Source organism: Mauremys mutica, chromosome 10, assembly GCF_020497125.1.
Source record: "Mauremys mutica isolate MM-2020 ecotype Southern chromosome 10, ASM2049712v1, whole genome shotgun sequence".
Lineage (NCBI taxonomy): Eukaryota > Metazoa > Chordata > Testudines > Geoemydidae > Mauremys > Mauremys mutica.
Window position 1 is genome coordinate 50525828 of NC_059081.1, and position 18689 is coordinate 50544516.

The 18689-nt window shown below is 42.3% G+C and overlaps 1 protein-coding gene across 4 annotated transcripts in view; it reads left to right on the forward strand.

Annotated features, from left to right (window-relative positions):
• PMS1 (PMS1 homolog 1, mismatch repair system component) overlaps positions 1-18689 on the forward strand; it is a 101178-nt gene that overhangs the window by 32594 nt on the left and 49895 nt on the right. For all 4 annotated transcript variants that reach the window (XM_045032236.1, XM_045032240.1, XM_045032237.1 and 1 more), the window contains exon 5: positions 4616-4779. In XM_045032236.1, coding sequence (XP_044888171.1) covers positions 4616-4779 — 164 coding nt within the window. The remainder of the gene's footprint in view (positions 1-4615; positions 4780-18689) is intronic.

Below are 18689 nucleotides of genomic sequence, written 5' to 3' on the forward strand. Positions count from 1 at the left end.
AAGTTGGGGCTGGGATGGAGGGCTGTCTCCCCGGCAGCCGCAGCTCTGGACCTGGGCCTCTTTCTCTGGGCATCACAGCCCTGCATGTCCCAAATTTCCCCCACCCCCTCTTTTCACCCCACTGTCCCCTCCCACCTACCCCCTATTCTCCCCAAAGGCCACCACCTCACCTTACATGTGTGTCTTCTCCAGGGTCCAGGCACCTAATTAGTGGAGCCATGCCTGTGTGGCTCCATTAATTAGGTGGGTAGCCCTTCATTCTCTTGTGTGCAGCCGCCCAAGCACACACCTTAGAGGGAACTATCTGCGGATCACCTGAATGGAGCTTGCGGACCACCGTGGTCCGCGGACCACAGTTTGAGAACCTCTGATGTAGTTGAATCAATTGGGGTGTTGTGACCAAACAAATGAGGCAAATGTAACATGATTATTTTGTTTCTCTCCATCAGATGCAGAAGGGTCTCTGCAGCATTTAAAGGCTGAGTGGCTACCCTTAACAGTTATAAACTTTATGTCTTACATTCTTTATTAAACTGAGAACTTGTTGTTATCTTTAGAAATAATAGATCTCGGGTGGTAATTATGAATAGGTTGCTATTTCTCTGACTCATTTCTTTGAGCTGGCAGAGCTGAAATAAAGGATATAAAATATTCTAATTGCTCTTTAAAATGCAAGAGTGTCCTAGGCCCAGGCAGATTTGCTGTAGAAATGAATAAAACTCTAGGGCCAAATTAATGTTCAGAGACTTATGGAAATTCTTGGGTGAGGAAGGTAGAATTTGCCACACCATGTGAGAAGTGATGGGTGGAAGCAGTATGTATGGCTGCAGGACCAAGATCAGGCATGATGCTTCCTGCCATGTTGGGGTGAGTGTGTTCACTAGCAGCCCTTGCACTTTTACATAAATATGTAGCAAGCAGTCTGCTGTCCCCTCAGCAATGGACTCATGGTGCAGCTTAGGTGTAGAGTGAAGTAGAGCAATAGCCATTCTCCCCCCAACATTCATTGCACTGCCAGAAGCACTAATAACCTCACCACATCCTTGCACTCTCACAACTGCAGGATTCTGGCTGCCTACTGCACAGGAGCGATAGAGGAGGAAGAACCTTCCTTTTCTTTACCACACCAATTCACTTTTGCTGAGGCAGTTGTAGTGTGGCACTAAGTGCTTTTTCATTGTCATTGTCTAGATCTGTAGATGACAGTTTCCTAACTCAGAAGATGTTGCATCCAACACAGGGAAATTCTGTATCAGACTTTGTCTTGACAGATAAAGAAGAATTGATCGCAGAACTAAAAAATTGTGGTAGCTTAGGTACAGTTGATCACAACTTGATCACATTTGTTATATGGAAACAGAATAAAGTTCAAACTATTATTATATATACAAAAATAAAATTGTGTGTGTGTATTTATACACACACGTGCGCGTGCGCGCGCGCGCACACATATACTTGGTTATGAGCCAAAGTCAATTGGGAGAAAGAATTCAAACAGAAAAAATGTTAATTGTAAATGGGAATTGTTTAAGAACAGTTTACCATAAACAAATGGAAGAAAGGGGCAGTTGATACCAACAAAAGTCATAATGGCATTAGTCCATAACTAGATGGAAATGGTAAAATTGTCAGTGATAGTGCAGAAAAGGCAAAAGCGTTTCCTAAATATTTCTGTTCTGTGTTTGAGGGAAAAAATATGATCTAGTCATATCCTATGATGGTGATGATGAAACACTTTCCATTCCAATAACTCAGGAGGATGTTAAACAAAAGCTTCTAAGGTCCGACACTTTTAAATTAGCAGGTATGGCTAACTTGCATTCAAGAGTTTTAAAAGAGCTGGCCTAGGAGCTCGCTGTACCAATGTTGATTATCAATAAGTCTTGGAACATTGCGGAACTTCCAGAGGACTGGAAGAAAGCTAATGTGTTGTGCCAGTACTTAAAAAGAGTAAATAGGACAACCCAGGTAATTACAGACCTGTCAGTATGACATTGATACCAGGCAAGATAATGAAGCAGCTGATAAGGTACTTGAGTAATAAAGAATTAAAATAGGGTAATATAATTAATGCCAATCAACAAGGGTTTATGGAAAAATAGATCCTGCAAAAGTAACAATATTGGGTTTTGATGAGATAATGTTTGATGTAATATACTTAGATTTCGGTAAGGCATTTGACTTGATACTGCAATTAAATTGTTTATAAAACTAGAACAGTACAAAATTAACATGGCACACATTAAATAGATTGAAAACTGGCTGCCTGACAGGTCTCAAAATGTACTTGTAAATAGGGGAGCAGGTGTGTTTCTAGTGGCATCCAGCAGGGTTTGGTTCTTGGCCCTACATTATTTAACATTTTTATCAATGACCTGCAGGAAAACCTAAAATCATTATGATAAAGTTTGCAGATGACCTAAAAACTGGGGGAGTTGTAAATACTGAAGGGGACAGGTTATTGATTGTGATCTGGATCATCTGGTAAGCTGGGCACAAGCAAACAGTTTGTTACAAAAATTTGATAATGGGCTCTTAAATCTAGCAAACAAAGGTATAACAAGATCTCGCTAGAAGCTGAAACTAGTCAAAATCAGACTGGAAATAAGATGTACATTTTTAACAGAGAGTGTAGTTGACCATTGAATCAATTCACCAAAGATTATGGTGGAGTCTCTGTCATTGGCAATTTTTAAATCAAGATTGGATGTTTTTCTAAAAAATATGTTCTAGTTTAAACAGGTATCAGGGACATTCTGTGGCTGTATTATGCAGGAGGCCAGACTAGATGATCATAGTGGTACCTTCGGGCCTTATAATCTGTGATGTAAAAGCCCACTGAAGTCAAACTTTAGATAAGAGCTATATTATCTTGGCCTTTATATTTACCACAGCGGTTGAATGATTGACTACTGCTGAAATATGAGTACTTCAGTCTTCATTTAAGTACATTTTTAATGTAAGATAAAATTATATACCTCTTACAGGCTAATTTTTTAAATTATACCTGATTGGCTTGGGTAGGCCAATAGCCCTCCTTGTCAGTTAATATACACTGTACATAAACGATGTAAGCGGGGACCATCTTAATACAGTGTCCTGGCATCTAGGCATTACCCCCATACAAATAATAAAAATTATTAGCATGCGATTAAAAAAATAGTGGTATTTGAGTAAATTTACCTGGTAACAGAGAATAATACTTACATTAAAGTGTTATAATGGGGTTACAACCCTTTCCCCTACCCTCCTAGACACATAAAGTGGAATGTTCTGGTGTGTTGTGTAACTCAGAAATGCAAGTTAGATTGACAACATGTTGAAAGAGCTTTTAGTTTGATTTAAGACCTGATCTGTACTACAGTCAGTTTATAAGAAAGAAAACTTCACACCACAATCAAAACCACATATTTTTATATCACAGGTCTAAATCGCTGACTCTTTAAATTGGTATAAAATATACTAGGAAGCATATTGCAGGACTGGAATTTAATCAGGGCTTAAATAGAGTGTGCTAAATTGAGAGAGCAGCACAGTTAAATCTTAAGAATTTTCTTGTAAAATATGATAGTGCCTCCTTCAGTTTGCCTGTTAATATTTTAAATTGTTTGCTGTTTTTCAAAGACAGGGATTTTTAATACCTCTTAGTTTTAGTACATTTTTAATTCTGTATTTGGTTCAGGTATAAAAAGCCTTCCTTGTGGCATCCTATTAAATATGAGAGATAATTATCATGACCTGATGTTAATATATAAATATCCTCATAATGAAATAATATAGCAAATTTGCCTCTTTATAAACTGTGACTGTTTTATTATCTGGATTTTATACTGCTGATTTCATATGTATTACTGTTAATTCAATGGCAAATATAATCAGCACTTTCTGAAGCAGGATTTCCTTTAGAACTTTAATGAAATGCACTGCTGCATTTTTCCTTTTGTTTATAGTTAATAAGATTTTTTTTTCTTATTTAGGTGAATTTGACTAACAACTTGTATATTTTATTGCTGACTTTCACATGGTGGGTTTTTGCTTCAAGAACAAATCTGTGGGATTGTTTTTCATTTCAGGTATATTATAGGCAGGTGCTAGGGAAGATGTAGAAAAGTTTGCTACAGAATTAGAAGAGGCTATGATTAGACATATGGCGAGAGCTTAGTGGGTCTGCACTAGAGCAGATGTACTGTAGATGAAATTTTAACTTCAGTTTATTGGTGTCTACTAATACCGGAGAAAGAGATATGGATGAAACTAGAAAAATCAAAACGTAAAGTAAGATTAATTCAGTAAATCCTCATGGCTCGCCAGAAATGGAAAAAATGTGTAATCTAGGTGTCAAGTAGCTTGAGAATAGCTCCAGTTGAAGGACATGATCAGCTTGCACAGCTGTGAAATCTAGCAGTCAGCTTGCTGTGGAGGGGAATGCTAATGTAGCAGTATGTCCTTCTCTTCATGCACGTATGATTCTAATTAATGTTAATAAGAATTATGTGCACGCACCTATATGGAACAATAGCCTCTTTCAGCACAAGTGAGGGGGTTTTTTTCTTTACACTCAACCAGTCCTGCACTTTTCATGTTAGCTTTACACTCTTTTATTTCCCACTTGCAGGTACAACTGTAGCTGCACTGAAGCTATTTAAGAATCTTCCTGTAAGAAAACAGTTTTACTCAACAGTTAAAAAATGTAAGGAGGAATTAAAAAAAATCCAAGATCTTTTGATGGCGTATGGCATCATAAAGCCAGAACTACGGATAATCTTTACACATAACAAGGTAAAAGTGACTTTTCTTGTGCCAACTATCTCAAATTCAAAATTAAAGAAAATAAAGACTGATAATTTGGTCAGTTCATCAAGACTTTCATTACTGTGACTGCATTTTGTCATCAGATGTTTGATTTTTAGGAATTTGCTATAATTGCAGGGTGGCTCAGACCCCCCAGTCCATCATTACATCTGAATTTATTAGCTTATGATGGTTTGAGTTTTAGATGGTCAGTGCCAATCTTTCAAAGAGGACTCTGCTCCCACAAAAACCTAATTTAGTGTCTATAGGTTGGACAATGCTATGATTTATTGGGCACTGATAACTCGCTTGTTATTGTACAGAACAAAGAGGCAGAGACATACCTCCACCAGTGGTGAGCTGCAGCCGGTTCGCACCGGATCGCGCGAACCAGTTGTTAAATTTAGAAGCCCCCTTTATAACCGGTTGTTCCTGGAGGGACAACTAGTTCCAAAAGGGCTTTTAAATTTAACTAAAGCTCTAGCAGCAGTGTACCCTTCCCCCAGCCCCAACTCACCTCACTCCGCCTCCTCTACTGAAGCTCCTCTGGCATCTCCTCCCCCTCCCCAGCTTCCCGCGAATCAGCTGTTCGCGTGGGAAGCTGGGATGGCTGAGAAGCAAGCAGCGCTTCCACCAGGTGAGCTGGGGCCTGGGGGCGGGGGTGCCAGCGGGAGGAGGGCTCCAGGTGGCGCGCCGCTCCGGAGGTCGTAGCGAGACTCTGGGGTCGGGCAGCTGGGCTCCTGCCCCCAGGGTCCAGCTGCGACCTCGGCTGGGCAGCACGGCTCCTCCCTGGCTCCGGCCCGGCGGCGCGGTTCCTGCCCGGGTCTGGGCTGCCCGGGCCGGGCGGCGCGGTTCCTGGCTGCCCGGTTCCTGGCCGCCCGGGTCCGGGCCGGGCGGCGCGGTTCCTGGCCGCCCGGGTCCGGGCCGGGTCCGGGCCCGGGCGGCGCGGTTCCTGGCTGGCCGGGTCCGGGCCAGGCGGTGCGGTTCTTGGCCGCCCCGTTCCTGGCCGCTTGGGTCCCGGCCGGGCGGCGCCGTTCCTGCAGGTGAGCTGGGGCTGGGTGGGGCACGATGAGGACTCCAGGTGCCGCCTGGTCTTGCTCCAGCCACTGCCCGGCCCCAACTCCAGCCGCTCGCCGCGGCTCCGACCCTGGCCCCGACCCCGGCAGGGGTAAGAGGCCAGGGCCGGGACTGGGGCGGGGGAGGAGGGGTTGGATCGGGCAGAGGTTCTGGGGGGGCAGACGGGATGGGGAAGGGGGGGTTGGGTAGGTTTCTGAGGGGGGGCAGGACGTGGGTGGGGGGTGTACTCACTGGGCGGTTCCCTACCGGGTGTTCGGTGGTGGGTCCTTCAGCTGCCGGAGCCGTGCCGCCGAAGACCCAGTAGGGAACTGGTTCCTAAGATTTTGGCAGCTCATCACTGACCTCCACCTTTCTTTCTAAAGGTCTGATTTTTTGCTAATTGAAGCCAGTGGAAAGGTTCCCACTGACTTTACTGGGCATTGAAATAGGCCATGTAGATAGTGCTACTTGTGTGCATTGTTTTGTCTCTGAGGGTTGAATTATAACAGATTACTGCAGGAGCGACTTGAAATCAGGCCAGGCAGGCACCTGTGTAATTGCATTGACTACAATACAGTTAAGCCTGATGTACATAAATTTAAGGAAAGCAAAATCAGGCCCAATTATGGCTGAGCTACTGCTCATTTTATGCCCAGACTTGATGGCACAAATTCAAAAGCTACTTGGACGTTAATGTTGTATGAATAAGTTTTTATTAATCATGAGAAGTCTATCAGAAATATTAACTACAAATCTGCAGAAATGGTACTTTGGACCTATTCTCCTCTCAGTTATACTAGTTTAACTCCACTAACTTTATTGAAACTGCTACTGATTTACACTGGCATAAGTGAGAGGAAAATTAGGCCCATAAACTTCCATGCTACCACAGAAAGTAAAGAGTGACACCTAATGGTCAAAAAGATTCCACCAAAGTGATTCTTTTTCCATTTTAAAATAAAATTTCTCTCTATGGTGGTTGAATAATTTCTTATGTTGCAATCTGAGAGTTAAAGCATTATTTCAATTCACTGCACCATTTATTTCAATTTTTTATTTCTATCAATTAGAATATTTTTTTAAAAATCTTTCATGTTCACACTGTCAGTGGAAATGACAAGTGATCTTATGTATTTGACAATAAAATACTGAATAAATAATAACTAAAAGTTGAGGTACTCCATAAATGCAATTTAGTGTAAATCTTTCATTGCGATCAATGATAGTTCTGCTGTGGATTGCAAAATCTCAAACTTATACCCAGGTAGGGTTGCCTACTTTCTGCTTGCAGAAAACCAAACACCCTGCCCCTGCCCCTGCCCCATCCCTTCCCTGAGGCTACGCCCTATATCCAGCCCCTTCTATGAGGCCACGCCCCATCTCACTCCATCCCCCACCCTCCATTGCTCGCTCTCCCCCACCCTCATTCCCTCGCTCATTTTCACCAGGCTGGAGCAGGGGGTTGGGGTGTAGGAAGGGATGAGGACTCCGGCTGGGGGTGCAGGCTCTTGGATGGGACCGGGGATGAGGCGTTTGGGCTACAGGAAGGATTGGGGAGTGGGGCCGAGACATTTGGAGTATGGGAGGCAGCTCTGGGCTGGGGTAGGGGATTGGGGTAGGGGAAAGAGTACAGGCTCTGGGCTGGGGGTGCGGGCTCTGGAGTGGGGCCAGAAATGAGGAGTTCAGGATACGGGCGCGGGCTCTGGGCTGGGGCAGGGGTTCCCGGCCATTGGGTGCTGTGGGGCTGGCGCTCGGGGCGGGGGCAGCGTGTGGAGTCCCCGTGGCTGCCCCTGCACCTAGGAGCCAGAGGGACATGCCATCTGCTTCAAGAAGCCACGTGGAGCTGAGCAGGCAGCCTGCCTGCCCCACTGCAGGCGGCCAAATGGACTTTTCATGGCCCGGTCAGCAGTGTTGACCGTAGCCACCAGGGTCCCTTTTCAATGGGGCATTCCAATTGAAAACCTGGCAACCCTATACCTGGGTCCACAGACCTTAAAGGAAAATTGTATTCAGCCGTCTCTAAAAAACAACTTTGATTACATTGATTTAGAGCAACAATAACTATGTCTAGTTGAAACAATTAACTGGAACTGTCCAATTTCTTGGCACTCTAATAGTTGCGAAAAAGAATGAAAAATAAGCTGCAAACACTTACTGAACTCAAGGCTTTAGAATTATGTGCTGAATGACCTCAAGTATTCAGAATAAAGAGACGTAGCACATTTGTCATTTTAAAACATAGCTTGTTTGCTGTAAGTTCTTGACCCTCCATTCTTGCTGTGGATCACAATCAGCTTCTTAGTGGGACCTACTCCCCACATGCTCTCTGTTTCAGATTAAAAACTATTTTGGTATGACAAACAATAAAAGTGTTGCTGAAGTTCTAAAGACAGAACATGAGAGTGATCGAACACATGGAGTATCTTTCTAGGATAGGGCTTCACAGGGGCGCTTTTATCCTCTGTGTCTATTTTAATCCCATTCTGATTTAGTTGCTGATTACTATGTGTCTTGATTCTTTTTCTGCCTTCCCTTTCTTTTCTCCTCAAATTATGCCATGTTTTTCTCTATTGTGTTTTAATGCAAAGTCTGTTATCCTCACAGATACCTTGATCAAGAACCTCTTTCTTGTACTCCTCTGTAATTCTAGATACTGAAGCAGAAAATGTCTCTGGACTTTAGTCCTCCTCCTTCACCTCCACCCCCCAACACATTAATTGTACTGTTGTCTCTTCTGTTTTTCCTCTCTGCTTCCCTCTGCTAGTGAAATTGCAACCAGCATAGAAAACTGCCCAACACAGAAGCTTGTCATGAGGGCACAATAGATTTGTTTTCATTTAATTTTATTCTTTTTAAACAATATTGTGTGTTTATAAAACGTTCTTATTTTTCTCTCTCACTTCTCACATCACTAAAATATCTTCATTTTAAACCTTATTTTAAAGAGATATCAAATAAAAACCTTTTTAAACAAACTGCAATATTGTTTAACCAAAAGAAGACTTCTCTCCCTGGGCTGGCTCTTTGGCTGCTGTGATATCTCCAGCACAAAGTTGTCTTTTTGAGTGGGAACTGACTATTCCTACTATGTCTTGGCATCTCTCACTTTAAAAAACAAAAAAAATAATTTTAAATGCCTGCAGTGCTGAATGCTTCTCTGATCTGGTGACTTATGGGAGATGGGTGGTTCTTGTGAATAATTCCAAAATTGTTTGGTTTCTTTAACAATACTTGAAATGTTCTGCTCTGAAAACTGACTGTAAAAATGGAATGGTGGGTTCCATGTTGTTCCTCATTGTTTTCTACATCAGATCTGCTCAGTTGACAAGTAAAAAGATGTTTTTTTTCTTGCTGCCAGCCCTGCAAAAGCACCCTGTGTTCTAAGAGTCCAGTTCAGTTCTTTCCATTTGGTGCATCATACCAGTAATGGAGGTTCTGGAGGCCTCATTTAAACCTCTGCAACTCTTCATATTATGTCTTCAAGAGCACTTGTGCGTTCACACTAACCTGCAGTGGGTTTTTATAGATGTAAATGATTTGACCTTTCTAACCAGTTTTTTGCTGATGGACAGGAAAGAACAGAATCCAACTTTCAGTGTTAGTTTTGATGACTCTGTAGAGTTCATGGGATTAAAATGCAGTAATGTCAGTAGGTGCATTTATGAATTCATCCAGGTAACAACTTTGTTGGGAAAGAAGATGCCATTTTTGCATAGTCAGTTTTTAGAGTTGAACTGCAGTTCAAAGCTTGGGAAAATTTAGGAAAAAAAATCCTTCAGTAATATTAATACGGTGTGGCAAGGCACCTTCTCGGTCTCACCAGCCTCAGCTGTTTTTAGCCTTGGCGAGATGGGCCTGAGGTAAAACAGTCTCTCTTGGCTGCACAAGGGCAGTCCGCTCCTTCTCTCAGCCAGTCTTTTTTGCTTGTTTTTCTTCCTTATGGCTCTTCTAGGTTCAGGCATTGGGCAGCTATATGCCCTGTTTCTCCACATGCATAACATCTGTACCTTGCTCGGGGCAGCCCCCTATTTTTTGGGCTGTTGGGCCTTACCCCCCGAGTCTTTCTCCCCCACACCCCAAGTCTCTTCGTGATCTTTGGCCGCTCTTCAGCCTCTTTCCTCCCCTCCATAGTTCTGCCTGGGGCTATGGCAACTCTGGCCCTGAACACAGAGACTTGCCTCCTATTCTGGTGCATTCCTTCTCCGAGAAAGTTCTTGGGCTGCTAGGTGTCTCTCTACGAGGGCAACTAGCTCATCATAGGAGGAGGGATCATTTTGACTGACCCATCCTCGTATGTCCGGTGGTAGCCCTCTCATGTACCTGTCCACAATTTTCTCCAGGCCATGGGTCTCGGGGCACAGCCACTTTCGGGTTAGGTGGTTCGGGTAAAACATCTGGGACCTCAGTGCTTTACTGCCCCGGTATTTCCACTCGTGGAATTGCTGGGCCCTTATAGCTGTCATCATGCCAGACCTCACCAGGATCTCCGCCTTCAGCTGGGGGTAATCTGTAGCTGCTTCTGTGTTCATGTCGTGGGCCTCCCCACACAGAAAAGGAGCCAGGATGCTGTCCCATTGGTTTTGGGGCCAAGCCTCCCGGAGGGCCGTTCTCTCAAACGCGAGGAGATATGCCTCTACATCGTCATCCATCGTCATCTTCTGTAAGTAGCTGCTGGCCCGCAGGAGCCAGGTCCCATGGGGGCCGTACATCAGGGTGCTCAGGGCCTTTAGCTGGTTCACAACCTCATGCAGGGTGGCTCGATCCTGAGCCGCCTGGCTCATCAGTAATTGATTCGTCTCCTGCTGTATTCACACTGACTCCTGCTGGGTAGGCATCTGAACCCTGGTAGCCTCTTTTTGGGCCGTGGTGGCCTGCACCAGTGCCTTCACTACATCCTCCATTTTTTTTGTCTTCTCGTTGGGGGTGATTTACCCTGCCCTGAGATGGTTCACCACGAAGTTTCACTCAGAGCATCCCACCCCTGACACTATGTGTGGCAAGGCACCTTCTCGGTCTCACCAGCCTCAGCTGTTTTTCGCCTTGGCGAGGTGGTCCTGGGGTAAAACAGTCCCTCTTGGCTGCACAGAGGCAGTCTGCTTCTTCTCTCAGTCAGTCTTTTTGCTTGTTTTTCTCCCTTATAGGAGGGAATGCAGCCTTCCCTCCTGGTGAGGCTCGCTGTCTTGCTGCTCCTCACCTACTGGCAGCTTGACCTCCCTCTCCCTCTCCCCAACAGGGAAGGGTTTAAAAAGGTCTCAGGCCGCCCTTAGTTGGAATCAGCTGATCCTAATTGACCTCAGTTAACTCTCTCAGCTGATCCTAATTGATCTCTGCTAACCCCTTCTCAGCTGAACCTGATTGACCTGTAGACACTCCTCCTCAGTTGATAGGGAGGAGGGCTTTTTACCCTTCTGACTGTTTTCTACTGCACCCTTGCAGCCGTCTGTCCTGAGTTTATCACAACGGGCAGAGATTAATAGCAAAGTGAGGGGGCAGTTTGCTGAGAAACGCTAGGATCCTGTCAGTAAAGAATCAGGAATACTCAACATTGGCATTTTCATGGGTTCCTACATCTCTACCTTACATACTATATAATTTGAGTAATAATGTGTCTGATTGTCCTTCAAACCCAGTCTTTTTAGAATACTGCATTGTTAATATGGATTAAAATGATTCCCTGTCATTATGAAACAAGGACACTTAGAGGATAAGATTGTTCAGTAGATTGATAATGGTTCAGGATAATGGAACTGTGGCCAAAAGTGGTAGGGACCAAGAGGCCTTCTGGTATGGTGGGCGCTTGGTGCTTATTTCAAATGGAAATCTTAGTCTGTTTCCATGTGAGCAAATTTCTCTATCAAACTATCAACCATTCTGGCAGTTTTGGGAAAGATACCAGCACTGAATTATCTTGGCCTCTCATGAAGAATGAATTATCTTCTCATCTTCAGAGGTAATTATTCCATAACAGGATTCAGGCACACTATTCGGGGCAATATGGGACAATACACTAGTATTGCTCCTACTTACATGCTGTATTTGCTTTGAGGATAAAGATAGGACATTGTTTTTTAGGGCTGTTCATCTTCACAAGCACTTGATTTTTGTAAAAAATACATACAAATAAAGAAAAAAACCAAGAAAACCAGAGATTTTCCAACACAAGAGGTCACTCATTAGCTATTGCTGAGCTGGGAAAACCATAAGCAAACAAGGTTTGGCACAAACCAAGGGGTATCTCTGATTGTTTTAAAACTATTAATGTGTTAAAATGGTCTGGGTATGGATTCATTTTCTTTGCTCCATTTTTACTGCTGTTAAGATCTGTTTGAAGATACAAACTGCAAATACTTTGATAAATAGATTTAACTTCTTTCTAGTTTCACTCTAGTTTTTATAAGTACTTCAACATTCTTTACTTAAATTCCAGCTTGTAATTTCTTTCATCAATTCTACATACTTACCCTTTTACAGCAATAGCACTGTTATAAATAGTACCTTATTTGTCTTCTTTCTTCAGAAGCTGAAGAACACCATTATCACAAGGCTGTAGTAATCCACACCAATAGATCTGTCTACCTCATTCTGATCCTACTGTCATACTGTGTGCTAGAAATGTACTCTAACATAGTATTTTCTAAGTATTTTGTGGTAAGCTTGGGATAACAACATTTCTCATGGAGTACCTGGATTTATGACTAAGACCACCTGTTAAATAAATAAGTGGTTATATATAATCATTCAAAGGCATTGCTAGAATCCTGCATTGTGGAGCTGTGCCAATACCTTGTGCTGCTGTGGAAGAAAAAGGACATCAGGAACGAGCTCAGGTTCCAAAGCAGAAAGCGCCATAGTCTTTTTGGTGGTTTGCATGTTCATTTGCATATGTGGATAGGTGGCTTGAGACTCCTCTGGGTGTCTGTTGGGCACAAAGAGCAGCCAAATCAGCTCTGAGGACTGGGCTCATTCAGGGGGTTATTTTTGCTGCTTTTTTAAAAGAAGAGACTGAACAGAAAGCAGGAGAGAGTGAAGGGAGAATTTGAGGGAATGGGGTAGAAAGAGAAGTAGAGAAGGTTGGGAATGCAGTCAGGATAGTTTAATATACTGCATAACAGGGACCTTGACAATGAGGGCTAGTCTACATGGTGCATTAGTCCGCATCAAAGAGGTGTAAATTCTGGTTTCCCATCCTTTCCCAGGTAAAAGTGTGGACCCTTCAAACAGTACCACGTTAACCAGGCACTCAGGAACTTTTAGTGTGTGCCAGCAGGGTCCACATAGGCTAGTCAGTGCACAGCACACTGGTGCTCTGTAGAATTTACATCCTTGTGGTGCAGATTAACACATGGTGTAGACAAGCCCTAAGCAGTAAAAGCTGTACAGATGAAGGGGAGTCTTTGGCCAAAGGCTAGGACTGGCTAAGGAATTAAAGGAGAGTGAAAAAACACAACTTTTACCTGGGAAAGGATGTACTGTACCTGTGCAAAGAGCTTATTCATAGGCCAAGTCTTTCACATGTGCAAGTCTGAGGTTAGGCCTTTAAACCCATTGAGCCCTGTGAAGTTAATAGGGTCTACCAAGTGCTCAGCATCTCTGAAAATCAGGACTCTTATTCAGTTGCCTTTCTGAAGATTTTATATCTTTTGGTCCTTAGGTTTAAAACATTTGGCCATAGGTTTAAGAACATACTGTATTCTGCTCCATTTCTACCACTTGATTTACTAAACAGTGGGTGTCATGCTCCTTCTGACTGAAGTTTCTAGAAATTTGTCTTGCTGTTATGCAGTCCACTTGCTTGTCACATCCATTTGTTATATATAAAAAAGAAAATTTAAAATTCTGTATGAAGAATCAACAACAGCTCTTCATGCTTTTTGGATTAATTTCTAGAAAACTACACTTTGTTTTCTCACTCTGAGTATATTTATCAATGAATTTCTGAAATAGGAAATGCTTGGTTGCTTTTGTGTCTGCTAAAAATGTTTTGTTTGCGTTAGCAGTAAATATTGACTCACTTTGCAAATCAGCCCTTGAAGTACGATTGCTGTTTTGACAGCTTGGATCAACTAGTGCTCCTTCTTTTTATGAAGGTTTATCCTGCCAAGACATTCTTTGAATACTGATAATGTTGATCCTCTTGCCAGTATGGTTATGTTAGAAAGAGGTATTTTTTCTTCTTTCATCACCGTGTTCCTTGAGAGCATATTGAATAATGAGACAGACAAATAGAAACAATTTACAAGAGTATTCTGAGAGTTTATTTAAAGTTGACATTACCTGATGGAGAACCAGGGACATTCCAGAGTTAGCTACTCTTGTTTAAACAGTGTCAGACTTTTCAGTCCCATTTGCCATATTACAGCCATCTGTAAACTCCTGGTATATTTTGCACTATAAAGATGGTTGTCCCCTGGCATTGGAACTTTCTCATTGCCACAGCAGCTACAACAACTCCAAATGTAAAATCTGTAGCAACTAGCTAAATCACTAGTAAATGTGAGCATTTGCATGCACTTTGATCTGCTGTTTGTCAAATTCCTTAACATGTGGAAAGGAAGACGATACATAAAATTTCCATGTGGGTCACAATGAATAGTTCCATTCCAGCCACAAATAGTCAAGATATGTTTTAGGTTGCTAAAGTTACTGTAGAAGTACTGACAATTTCAGATACAGCATCTTGGAGTGATTATGAGCTATCATTTCTCACAGGTCCTGCAATGAACCACTGCCCTCGAAAGAGGGGTTGGAGGCAGCACCCAGCACGGCAGTTGCAGCTGCTGCCATGGGACTAGAAGATAATTCAGGGATAAAGGGATTCCATACAGATGGTTTTAGACCCCAGCAGATCTTGGTAAATCAATGGGTTTCAGGATTAAACCTCCTTTAACGGAATAATCAGATGGAAACTCCACAAGTAATACCAGCGTGATAAGTATTTCTAAGATATCTAAGATAGGTGGGATGAGATTCCCAATATGATCCTTAAAGATCACAAAGCTGCATTGGCATAGTTAGCTGTATGCCATTTCTGACATTGACAGCTCTGCTTCACTCTCTCCTGGGCCTCTCGACTAGCATCGGGGCATGTCAGGGAAGGGAAAAAGTGTGGTTTGAGTGCACTGCACTGTGGTTTTCTGCTGATGTAAAATCCTATTTACTTCCATTGTACATTAGAGAAGACTGATGGTTGCTTTAATTTGAGTCAGGGCTGAACTATCACTTGGCAACCCCTAGGGTTGGGGGAGCTCGAAGCAAAGATATTACCACCTGTGTCATTCTAGACCTGTCCACCCCAAAATCCTACATCAAGCACAGATTGGCCATACCCGAGACTGGGGCAACAGAACTTCCTAGTCCCTGTGTGAGGAAGACCAGTATGGGGGACAGTTGAGCTTTTCCCCAAAAAGTTCCAAGCCTAGCGTATTTTGGAGTGTCTCTTTTCTGGAACATGTGTGGCGATACATCTTTGTTTGGCTGTGGGCTCTATGATAATTTGACACAAATATTGTTGACCAAATGTTGTCTTAATTTTTTACTGTTCAACCTGATAGTCCGTTCTTTCATTTTTTCTGCACGTAGGAGGTTAGTGCAGTACTGTACATGATAGTAAGTATGTGGACAAAAATTGTGAGTTGATAAGTAAATTTAAATGAATTGAGTGGCACAGTTACATTTGTATAAAGCAAATATGTCCATTCTTATTTCTTTGCTCTTTTCTATATAAGTTATTTAAGGCTGATTGTATTTCTCCATTATTACCAAGTGTGTACTCCTTTTCAAAACAAAACCTTAACTAAAGCTTGATTTCCTCGTCTGAGTCAGAGAGCTAGGATGATACAAATATTTCAGCCATCTTAAATTTTCAAGCTTTATTTTAATTGTTTCAAACTTTGTATTTTTGTAGGGTAAAAAAATAAATATCAAATAACCCAATCAATAGAAACAAATATCTTGTCATATCATAAAGCTGTGTATTGGGTATTCCTGTATATGAGTCTTGCTTAAGTTACACAGAATCTTGTGTAGTACTTGTTCAACTTCTAGCGGAGGGCTAGATAAAATAATCCTAAATCAGAATACTTTCCCTTATATGTTAAATGAATTGAATTGTGTGAAGTTAACTTGGTTAGCACATCCAGAGTCTGTGCCCCCCAAAAAGATGAGCAATGTGGTAACTGAGAACTGTAAAGCACAAACTTGAACCTTTTAATAAAATGGAATTCAAATTGATATTGAAGCAAAATGCATTGCTCAGGTCAAATTCTCTAAGATTTAACCCCCAAACACACTATATAAATCTAGTATTATTTTCTGCTGAAGGAAAAATACTTGTTTGGAGAAGACAAAAATGAAAGTGGAACCCGGTAAGTAATTTTATCTTCGTACAAATTGAAACAGCTCAATATGTTTGTCATACATTCTAGTGGGGTGAAATTCACCCCTGGGCAGATGGCCAGCACAAGGCCCATGGACCACTTGAAATTGCCACATCAGTGCACAAAATAGGGCTTAAGTGTTGAATAGGTCTTGTGCTGGCCCCTTTGCCCAGGAATGAATATCATTTATGGTATGGGGAAATTCAGATTTCACAAATTAAGGATCTGTTGGCTTTTTTTTTCCCTCCAAAGGTTAAAATTTGCACTTGTCTTGGAGACATGCACCCCACTACAATTTTTATTTCCACATTCAGCTATAAAAAGATCTGTCATAGGTCTTATCAAGTATGGCAGTTCCTATCTCTCCAGTGTCTTGTTTCTGACCATGGTCAGTATCATACTTCAGGGGATGGTGCAAGAAACCTCTCAGTAGGCAGATGTGGAATAATCTGCCCCTCATGAAAGTGTGGTCCTAAACTGTAGTAGTTAGGGATTGTCTTAAGCCTTGAAGTATTTTTGTCTCCTTTCCAAAACATTTATTAAAGCATATTAACTATTATAACTCTGGATATTCTTGTTATCCATATCAGTGTCCAATTCCTTTTTGAATCTTGGTGAGTTCTTGGCCTCAGTGACATCATGGGCCAATGAGTTCCACAGTCAAATTATGCTCTGTGTAGAAAAAGTATTTATTTTTATGAGTTTTGAATGTGCTATTTTCAGTTTCATGGAATGTCCCTTATTTCTCATATCATAACATTTCATGAATAAAAATTATGCATGTACCTTCTCTGTACCATTCATTATTTTGTATATTTTCATCATGTCCCTTCTTGTCTCCTTTCTAAAGTGAACAATCCCAACCTTTCAAGTCTCTCTTAATATAATAATTTTTCAGTGCTTCTGATTATTTTGTTGCTTGTCTCATTAGCACACTCTAATTCTGTAAGATCTTTTTTGAGATGGGGATGAACCATTATTTATATAATGATACAGTAGAACCCCATTTATCTGGTCTAATTACCAGGGCCAGATCAGATAATCAAAACACCGGATAAACCAGAGAATGGGACAATGTGATGCTGTGGCACCATCTAGTAGAGGCAAGAGAGATCACCTGGAGTCCTGGTTGTTCGGTAAATGCGGAGAGCTGGTTAAGGGAGGCTCAGATAAATGGGGTTCTATTGTATTATATATTCTGTATTATTCTCCATACCATTCCTTGTGCATCCTCTCATTTTGTTTGCTTTTTGATTGCAGCTGCACACTGAGCAGAGATCTTCATTGAGCAATCCACAGTAATGCTCAGGTCCTTTTCCTCAGTTGATAGGATCAATTTAGATGCCATTCAGTTTGTGGTGATGCTGTAAAATTGGAGCGTAAGAGTGATAAATTAGGCCTCTAAACTAGAAGTTTTAAAGAATACAGGGGAATTATGGTTGAGAATTGGCTCATAACTTAGGTTTGGGTGCTTTAGATATTTAAAATGTAATATTTTCTCAGAAGGGAAAATTAGAATTGTTATCAATGAAGTTTTGTCATAAATCTAGAGCAGCGGTTCTCAAACTTCGTTGCACCGCGACCCCCCATCTGACAACAAAAATTAATACACAGCACCGGGGGGGTGGGGGGCGGCTGAAGCCTGAGCCCACCTAAACCCCGTTGACTGGAGAGGGGAGCGGAGGGGGGACAAAGCCCAAGCCCAAGGGCTTCAGTCCCAGTCAGGGGGCCTGTAACCCGAGCACCGTGGTCCAGGCCTGAAGCCCTCGGGCTTCGGCTTTGTCCCCAGGCAGTGGTGCTCAGGCTTTGGTTTCCGCTCCAGGCCCCAGCAAATCTAAGCCAACCCTGGCAACCCCATTAAAATGGGGTCGTGACCCACTTTGGGTTCCCGACCCACAGTTTGAGAACTGGTGATCTAGAGTAATGCTGTAGTGAATCAGGTCAGGCACTTTGAATTCCTATGTCCGCAGTTACACCTGACTGTGGTTTTAGTCTTCAAAATTTTCCAGTTTACTACTTCAGTATTAACTGTTTTTGTTTAACGGTGTTGTTTTAACACTGTGCAGGACTCAGGAGCCCAAAAACAGCTTACATCACAGGGTGGGGGCTGCTCCTCCAGTGCCCTGCACTTTGTAGAGTTAAAGTGTATTTTATATGACTATTGATTTGATCCAAAGCCCACTGAAATCAATAGGAGTCTTTACATTGATTTCAGTGGGCTTTGGATTAGACCCAAATGAGATGCAACAAATGAAGAATCAGGCCCTTTGATTTGGAATTTTTCCTCCGAGGAGCAAGTCTTCTGCAGTTGTGTTTGAAGGTTTGTAATCTTCATACATGCAATCCTCAAAGAGGCACATTAAATCTATAACAATCTTTAAGTATATTAGTGTACAGGAATCTAAAATGGTGGCTACCTCATGGTGGGTGCAGTCAGGACACTGCAGACTTTGTTTTGTCATGAGC